Below are 9,608 nucleotides of genomic sequence, written 5' to 3' on the forward strand. Positions count from 1 at the left end.
CCTTATTACTTATTTACCATTATTAGAGGCTTTAAATTTTTATGAAATTTTTTTTTTTGCGTTATTAAAAAATAGTTTACCAAATTTTTTTTTTTGGGCCTTATTAAAACTTTTGCTGGGGCCCTAGGCGACGGCCTATGTCGCCTAGCCTTTGGACCAGCCTTGAGCATATGAGTAATACTAATCTCCTCACCCGCGATGTATTTTAAGTGAATTTTTTATGTTAGTTGCTTACAAAAAAAAGAAAAGAAAATTACTTAAAACACTTCGAATCCGAAGAAAACTCACCCAAAAATGCTCTACCATGAGGATGAACATAAGCCTCTCTCACTGCATTATCTTCTATTGAGAACCCATGGTTTGGTGGAGAGAGAAATTCTTCATGCGCCGGTCCCCCATGTTTTGGTAGAATAAAGTTGGTTTTTGTTTTATAGGCGGAGAGACGGGAAAGGTGAAAAAAAAAGTTGATGTATTAATGATGTCTATGATGACAAGTTTGTTTTTTTAAAATAAATAGTATGATATAATATATCAACTTTAAATCCGAGTCATTCATTTCAAATGAAAATGTAGAGAATCCTTTGTTCAACAAAAAATTAATTATAAATTTTTAATCTTGACCGTTTATTTAGGAGGGGAGTAAGAAATCTCCTGTTAATGAAGCACCGGAGGCAAGCTAAATCCTAGCTAGGAATAGATTCTCACATAGCACGGGGTGGCCCACCCATGTCTTAAAATACAAATACTTGTTTTGGAGTCATTTCTATCCTGATGTGATGTAAAAACCTGTTTTAAAATATTTAATAAAAATTTGACACATCACATAAAAACATAAAATACAATAAAGATAAAAATATTGTATTTATAATTCAAATCAATCTCACCGATTTTTTCATTTATTCTAATCCAACACCAATCACCAAACTCCCTAGGGCCCCACCTACCTCTGAGCAGTCTCCAAAACTAACAAGGATGGTAACTCCGTTGGTTTTGTCAAAATAAAGTAAAGTTTTTCAACTTTCAAGGTAAAGTGTTTGTTTCTTATTGGAGGGTGTAAAACATTCAATTTATACTACCACTTTATTGAAGTTATTATTATTATTTTTTAGATATATTTTACTACGAATAATGTAAAGAATATCTTACGCACAAAAAACAAGAGGCTCCTTTTAGTCATTTGTGTCGGCGTAGTATCAGTAGCACTAAAAACGGATATTTAATTATTTTTATTATTTATTGTGGAGAAAAACCATCAAGTCGTTGTAGTATAGTGGTAAGTATTCCCGCCTGTCACGCGGGTGACCCGGGTTCGATCCCCGGCAACGGCGTCAGCCTTTTTTATTTTTTCAATATTCAGCTGTAAAAAGTTTTGTGTCTGGGTACGACAAAACGCCATGTCGTTTACCCTAAGTAATTGGCCAATAAACATGCAATCTGGCATTTAGGGAAAACGTCTGGTCGCATAGGAAGATAAAGTCAGGTAGATTTCCTATTTTTTTGTACACCTCAAACAAAAAGACTTCCGATGAGCGTCAACTTCGCAATCAAAGATTAATTAAAAGATGTAAGTGGGAGAGAGTGTGCTCAAAACTAACCTTAAATCCCTCTCGTCTCCGACTCTTGACTCCAATTCTCCCATGCCTCTGCAACCAATCGAACCCCATGGCAGCGGCCAAAACCCTAAACCCAACATCCCGGCGCCGAATGACCCGTCGGCGGTGCTCCACCTGTCGTTCTTCGGCGACAGCGGGTGCTTCGCGGCGGGTATGGACCGCGGCTTCCGGATCTTCAGCTGCGACCCGTTCCGCGAGATAGTCCGCCGAGAAGCCGACTTCGGGGGAATCTCCGCCGTAGATATGCACTTCCGGTATACGATCATGGCCATCGTCGGCGGCGGGCCCCACCCGAACTACCCGCCCAACAAGGTCATGCTGTGGGACGACCACCAGGGCCGGTGGATAGGTGAGCTCTCGTTCCGGACCGAGGTCCGGTCCGTCCTGTTCCACCGAGACCGGGTCGTCATCGTTTTGGAGCACAAGGTGTACACGTACAACCTCTCGGACCTGAAGCTGCTCCACCAGTTAGAGACCACCTCGAACCCTAAGGGCCTCTGCGCGGTCTCGCAGTCGGCCGGGTCGCTGGTCATGGTCTCCCTCGGGTTGCATAAGGGCGAGGTTCGGGTCGACCACTTCGCGGCGAAAAGGACCAAGTTCATCATGGCGCACGACTCGAAGATCGCGTGCTTTGCGCTTAACCCGGACGGCCGGTTTCTCGCGACGGCGAGCTGTAGGGGGACTCTGGTCCGAGTTTTCAATACTGTCGATGGATCACTGCTTCGCGAGGTATGTGACTCTGGCTTTATGCAATCGTGAAGTTTCATGCTTATGTTTTTGTGTTTGGTTGTGCTAATTGTGTTTGCTTTCATGTTATGAAGTTGAGTTTAGGGTTAGTTGATAGGTGTGAGAAAGGCTTCCCATTCGACTCGAAACCCCAAATTATTGTTGTTTTATTGAGAAATTGTGAAATTTGGATTGAGATACCATCCGAGTGCTCAAATTCTTTGAAGTAATGGAATAATAATATAATATGATAATTACATTCCGTTTTGAATGTCGTTTTTTGTTTATTAGTTTATTTGAAGTAATGGGTGAAGGTTAACTTGTCGTCTTACGATTTCTTTCCGAGACTATGCAAGCATAGTGTCTTCAGATGCTTGTGTTGAAATTTCATTGAAAGGAATGTTTTGAAGAAATAAAACAGAAACTTAGATTAATAGCTCCCCTTCTTAGGGTCGGTTTGGTTTTGCATTTTCAAAACGTGTGTGCTTTTGGTAAAATCATCATTTTGCCTTTTAAGATCGTCATTTGACCTTTAAAATAGTTGTGATCTGTATTACCTGGTTTCCTATGCTCTATTTTTTAATAACGCGCTCCCAAACGAGACAAATGTGACTTTCTAAGTTCCTCGACTACTGGAGGCTTATTAGTTTGGACTCTCTCCTCTGTTGTATGATTTGGTTCTTAGTTGATTGAGATAACTACCTAAGATACATCTTGCATGAGAATTACTACGTTGTATGTTGGCATCTGTATTACCTGGTTACCTATGCAATGTTTATTTCTATTCCATCAATGAATTGGATATCAAATGCAGTTAAGGAGGGGTGCAGATAGAGCAGACATCCACAGTTTGGCATTCTCTTCAACTGGCCAGTGGTTAGCTGTCTCAAGTGACAAGGGGACTGTCCATGTTTTCGACCTTAATGATAATACTAAAACGCCAGGGAATAGCAATTCACTGTGTGCATCTGATTCTAATCTTGCAGTTACACAATCAAGATCATTTCGCTCTCTTGTTAAAGGTGAAAAGCATAATTTTTTTTTTTCCCTTATACTTTGCTGTTATTACTTTGAACATTAGTATTTTACCGTTTGGAACAGAGGTTATGTTTGGGAATGTCCACGATGGTTTCTTTTGTGTTGGCTTTGAAGAAACTAATATGCTCACAAAGTTGAGGATTTAGACAATGGCAATAAGCATAAATTTCTTCTCTTTTTGCACTTGCAGGAGTTTTGCCCAAGTACTTTAGCTCAGAGTGGTCATTTGCCCAGTTTCGCCTGCCTGAGGGTTCTCACTACATTGTTGCTTTTGGTCATCAAAAGGATACGGTGGTAATACTTGGCATGGATGGAAGGTAAGAGCAATGTAAATACAGTGGTAATACAGTGATTATTCAGGCCATATATAATCTTCATGTATGGCACACCGACTAGCATTTCAGGGTTCTTTGAAAATGCACTTCCAAAATACATTTTGTTGTGAATTCATATTTCTTTGAAATGTCTCCATGATTCTTGTTGAGAAGATGGCTAAATATTTTTTATTGTGTAATTAATTACATGTGTGTAGCTTCTATCGATGTCAATTTGACCCAACAAATGGAGGAGAGATGACACAGCTGCAATATCAAAACTTTCTGAAGCCGGAAGAAGCCTTTTGATGCTGAGTATAAAATATTTCTTAGTATATGTGACATTCTTCTACTTTTTTTCTTTTCGTGATTTGGGATATGGGAATCATGAGGTAAATATTTTTGGCTTTATATAATATTTTCTTGCTGTTTCTTCCCCTTTTTTGGGATGTTGATAATCATGTTGTAAAAATGTGTACAGTCTGCTACTGGCCTTCCCAAAAATAAAGGAAATATTGGCTCTAATATTTTTCTCTATCTGTTCATAGCAAATGGGCATGCTTGAAAAATATATAATGATATTCTTGAATTGCAGATGCATCTGGTATATCTAGTCGATACTCAATTGAGTAATGTTAGTTTTGATACAAAATATCTCTCAAGGCCCAATTAAGGAGCCCACTCCAAATAAAAGGCCCTCAACTCACTAAGTCACCAAGTCATTAAGCCCCAGCCCTTGCAATCTTGGTGCGGTCGCCTAGTCATCGCTTAGTTCGCTCTATATCATGCAGTTATGTACCGTGTTATCCTAGCCCAATAATCAAGGGAGCTTATTTATCACTCAACAACTCAAAACTGGATCTCTCAAAAGGAGTCCAGATACATTCAGCAAAAGGAGTCCAGATACATCCAGATGCATGATATATTCTATGCAATCTCCAAGATTATGATAATATTCGGTTAAAACCACTCCCACAGATGATACATGTCCCACAATGACTCATTCACTCACAGCTTCTATAAAAGTAGGGGCCAACATACGATAAAAACGGTTAATTTTATACTCAACTACTCTCAATTTGATGATACGACCATCACCCTCTACTTCGCGGTCTGCCACCATTCATCCGTTTTTACTCTTAGTAGGCTTTGGAATCGAGTTGCTACTAGAGTTGACAACGTTCTCAACAAGTAGATTGTTTAATTATATAACTGTTATATCATTAAAAGTAAATATTTTTTATTAGTGTTAATTTAAAAATTATTTTTTTATTGCAACATTATCAAATTGTATGACAATTATATATTATAATACAAAATTACATTATTTCCGTCAATATACATTTTCTTTTTAATTAAAATGGTAGGATGAAAAAAACAATTGTAACTATTCTAGCTAAGCGTGATCATAATAGTGCCTTCTTGCTGGGAGTGCACGACAATATAGTACCGTCAATATATATACATGTTGAACAATGAATGATAAGGAAGCCCGGCCCAACAGAGCAGCAAGCCAGTAATGCGTGAAATAGAGGAGCCGTTGTTTTCGTTACGCGTCCTCAGCATGATACGTGTCGTCTAATCAATGAATAATTGAATGAATCACAGAGCTGAGAGACTGTTCGTGTTATCTAAGTTTTTACAAAAGAAATGTAAGAATATATAAAAATAAAAAATAAAAAATAAAAAATCACATATTATAAATTTAGATTTCAATAAATTAAAAGTGGGAAAAATTACTCCGATCGGAAAAGACTTCGTCCGTCGTTTATTACACACACTTCGTTTACAAGGATGAATAGGTAATTTACACATATCGTCGTTCTTAGGACGAAAGCGAGTACACTTCCGAGTCACCCCTAGGATTGTCCGAAATTGCATCCACGCCCCGATCTCCTATGGCGACGGTCTCTGCCTTCTCTTCCCCTCCCTGGCCCAACCCCAATTCAAACCCTAACCCTACTTTCGTCTCTCAGGCGGACCAGTCTTTTCCGCTAGACTCAGACTCCGAATCCTCCTTGTCTCACCATCCAATTGAGTTCCACGACCACGACCAAAACCCTAACCCTAGCGTCCAGAAGCCGCTTCAGACGACGCCGTCCGATCCGGGGACGCTGCTTCACCTGTCGTTCAACCAGGACCACGGGTGCTTCGCAGTGGGCACGGACCATGGCTTCCGCATCTTCAACTGCGACCCGTTCCGCGAGATCTTCCGGCGGGAGTTCGCCGACGGAGGAATATCCGCCGTCGAGATGCTCTTCCGGTGCAACATCCTGGCCCTCGTCGGCGGCGGGCCCCACCCGCAGTACCCGCCCAACAAAGTCATGATCTGGGACGACCACCAGGGCCGGTGCATCGGCGAGCTCTCGTTCCGGTCCGAGGTCCGTTCCGTGCGGCTCCGCCGCGACCGGATCGTCGTCGTTTTGGAGCAGAAGGTGTACGTGTACAACTTCGCGGACCTGAAGCTGCTCCACCAGATAGAGACCATCGCGAACCCTAAGGGCCTCTGCGCGGTCTCGCAGTCGGCCGCGTCGCTGGTCCTGGTCTGCCCGGGGTTGCAGAAGGGCCAGGTTCGGGTCGAGCACTACGCATCGAAGAGGACCAAGTTTATCATGGCGCACGACTCGAGGATCGCATGCTTTGCGCTCACCCCGGACGGCCAGCTGCTCGCCACGGCGAGCTCTAAGGGGACTTTGGTCCGGATCTTCAATACCGTTGATGGAACACTGCTTCAAGAGGTATGTGATTAGTTTTATAATGAACCTTTATGCAATTGAGCTACATATCCCCTGAAATTTGAAGCTATTGTGGTGCTAATTGTGTAATTCATGAAATTGTATATGCTCTTGGAAAGGAAATTCCTTAATTAGGCACTTTCTGTGATTGGAGAGATTGGCTTATTGCATTTCGTAAGATGTAATTATGTTATGCAGGGCAATGTATGCAGTTGAGCTTAGAGTTAGTTGCTAGGGCTACTATTGAAGGCTAGTAAAATTCATCAAAAAAAAAAAAGAAAAAAAAAAAAAGAAGGCTAGTAAGGAATCGAATCCTGACAATGAGCTCGAATTATTTGAAGTTGGCATTTGAATTAATTGAATAAAGACTAATTACTCTCCGTTTTGAATGTTCTTTTGTGTTCATTAGTCCATTAGAGATGATAGGTAAGGCTAACTTTTTGCTTGTGTAGGTTCTGATAAGTATATTTAAGTTTATTGTGTATGCTTTTGGATTTCAAGAATCTTAAAACCTCAAAATAAATGCAACGGCAGGAGTGATGTTATCATGTATGTTGCCGTCGTCTATATGCTGCCAGTGTAACCATGATCTAGAATGTTCTTTTTCTTAACTGTCAATAAATCCTTAGTCTCTTTTAAGGCTGCATTTGTTTCTATGTGAAATATTTTCTGAGGAAACATATTTTTTGGTCAAAAATATTTTTCGGTAAAATCATTATTATTTTTTGGTAATGACCCTGAAAATAATTTGAAAATGTTTTTGGATATTTAGTTGGTATAATATTTTTTTTTTTGTTGCAAAACTCCTTGCCGAGGGCCTGTGCACCCCCGGGATTAGTCGGAGCGAAGCTCCGGATACCCGGTGCCAAATAAAATATATATATATATATATATATATTTTCACTAAAATAGGGAACCAAGTGGAAAGTGGCCTGAAACAGTTGGAAACTGCTAGATGCCTTAATTATGATCAGGCCATGCTCGTGCTTGCAGTAGGTCATCACCACCATCTTCTTGTGGTTGAAGCATTGAGTAGACTCCACTGGTGCTGCTGTTCTTGGAACCCCAGTAGGAGGTGTTGGAGAGGAGGGGCTGTGTGGGATATGGTGCAAGAGAAGATGGGGTATGTTGGGGATTTGGAGTGGATGGTTAGCTGTGATTGGTTAGCTAGGAATTCTGTAAAGCCACAATGACTTTACAGAATTCCTAGTCATTGTGGCTTAGAAGTTTGGACATTTCTGTTGCATAATTTTGTTCTTAGGACACATCTTGCATTAGGAAACTATGTTGTATATTGGGTTCAATATTACTTTGTTACCTGTGACATGTTAAAAATTTATGATTTGCATTCTAATCTTTTTCATATGATGCTGATGTATAGTTGTGCATTCAAAATGTTATATATATATATTTTAAAATTAACTGGATACTGAATGCAGGTAAGGAGGGGTGCTGACAGAGCGGAAATCTACAGTTTGGCATTCTCTTCAACTACCCAGTGGTTAGCAGTCTCAAGCGACAAGGGAACTGTCCACATTTTCAACCTTAAGCTTAATAATGGATTGCCAGGGACTGACAAGTCGCGATATGCACCTGATTCTAATCTTGCTGTTACACAATCAAGCTCATCTCTCTCTTTCATTAAAGGTAAAATGTACTTATCTCCTTGTCATAATTTGCTGCTAAGTGAGATTATGTTTGGGAATGTCCATGATGATATAAATAATTTGTTTTATGTTGTTGGCCTTTGAAGGAACTGATATAAGTAACAAATTTGAGCCCTCAAATGGTTGATATTGTATTTTCTTGCCCATGACATTCAAGAAACTTCATAATTGGAAATGCCATGTAAAAAAACGGGAGGCTTGTATTTTCATGTGTACCCAAACATGTTCTTAATGTAAATTGAGGGATTCCTTTCAAAAAAAAAATGTAAATTGAGGGATAGAATGAAGTTGCTGTGGTTTGTAAGGGATAGAATTAAGGATAAATTTCTTCTTTGTTTGCTACTCTGACAAAGTGTGCTTGCCTCTTTCTGGCCTCTGGGTCTAAATTGGCTTATCACTTGCAGGAGTGTTGCCCAAGTATTTTAGTTCAAACTGGTCAGTTGCCCAGTTTCGCTTGCCTGAGGGTTCTCATTACATTGTTGCTTTTGGTCACCAAAAGAATACAGTGGTAATTCTTGGCATGGATGGAAGGTAAGAGTTATCTCAATAAAGCACTGATTCCTCTAATAGCCATTTATAATATAGGATACAGACTATCTTTTAGGGGTCTTTGAAAAGGAAAAACCATTTTTTCTGAACTAGAGTCTCTTGGCGGCTGGCTTAGTAATTACTACTTCACTTACTGTTAGGCACTATCCTGGTCAGCTCTTGACAAAAGGATTCATCTTATGAGCTGCACATAAAATAGCTGGAATTAGATATTTATTTAGAATCACCTTGAAGATTCTTCTGGAGAAGATTGCTGGAATTAGCTGTGGAACCATGGTTCCTTTGGCCCCAAACAAATTAATAGTTCATATAGTTAAGTTTAAATGTCTGACACTTGGAATTATTTATATGTAACTAAATGAATATGCAGCTTCTATCGATGTGAATTTGACTCATCGAATGGAGGAGAGATGACACAGCTGGAATATCACAACTTTCTGAAGCCAGAAGAAGCTTTCTGATAGTGTATGATATGTATCTTGGCTACATATAATAAATATTCTTTTACTTATTTCTCCCTGATTTAGAATATTGGTAATCATGCTGTATATATATATATATATGAGTGTAAATCATGCCTTACTGGTCTTCCAAAATTAAGGGAAAAATGACTGCAACATCTGTCTCAATCTGTTCATAGCAAGTTTGTAAATGCAAGTGGTCTGCTTGAAAAATATATTATGATCCTTGAATAGCATTTGAGAATATTCACTTATCAGATTTATTTGCCAGGCTTAACCAATTAGTGCAGGTTCGACATTTCATATTCAAATAATTTTTGGTCAGAGAAAAACTATGGATATTATCATCATTAGGCTGCAAGAAAATTTGAAATTTATTTTTCTTGGCTCTATTATTTAAGTTTAATTGATAGCGGAAGCTGTTACATTGTCAATGATGGGGACACACTTGATGGGAAATGGATTGGGCAGGATATGGATAAACATCTGCATTTTGATGGTGATA

At 39.5% G+C, this 9,608-nt stretch overlaps 2 protein-coding genes and 1 non-coding gene across 3 annotated transcripts; all 3 read left to right on the forward strand.

Annotated features, from left to right (window-relative positions):
* The first annotated feature begins 1,256 nt into the window (after positions 1-1,256).
* TRNAD-GUC (transfer RNA aspartic acid (anticodon GUC)) lies at positions 1,257-1,328 on the forward strand. Its single transcript has one exon. It is a non-coding gene; the product is annotated as a tRNA-Asp (tRNA).
* A 197-nt stretch (positions 1,329-1,525) lies between these two features.
* LOC132168780 (autophagy-related protein 18a-like) lies at positions 1,526-4,226 on the forward strand. The gene is made up of 4 exons (XM_059579814.1): positions 1,526-2,342; positions 3,154-3,361; positions 3,568-3,694; positions 3,910-4,226. Exons 1-4 carry the CDS (start codon positions 1,638-1,640, stop codon positions 3,998-4,000), a joined length of 1,131 nt encoding a protein of 376 aa, XP_059435797.1. The 5' UTR covers positions 1,526-1,637; the 3' UTR covers positions 4,001-4,226.
* Positions 4,227-5,429: 1,203 nt separating this feature from the next.
* LOC132168781 (autophagy-related protein 18a) lies at positions 5,430-9,392 on the forward strand. Its single transcript, XM_059579815.1, has 4 exons — positions 5,430-6,429; positions 7,866-8,073; positions 8,498-8,624; positions 9,013-9,392. The coding sequence occupies exons 1-4, from the start codon at positions 5,590-5,592 to the stop codon at positions 9,101-9,103; spliced, it is 1,266 nt and encodes a 421-aa protein (XP_059435798.1). The 5' UTR covers positions 5,430-5,589; the 3' UTR covers positions 9,104-9,392.
* The last annotated feature ends 216 nt before the right edge of the window (positions 9,393-9,608 follow it).

The sequence above is a fragment of the Corylus avellana genome, chromosome ca2 (genome assembly GCF_901000735.1).
Source record: "Corylus avellana chromosome ca2, CavTom2PMs-1.0".
Taxonomy (NCBI): Eukaryota; Viridiplantae; Streptophyta; class Magnoliopsida; order Fagales; family Betulaceae; genus Corylus; species Corylus avellana.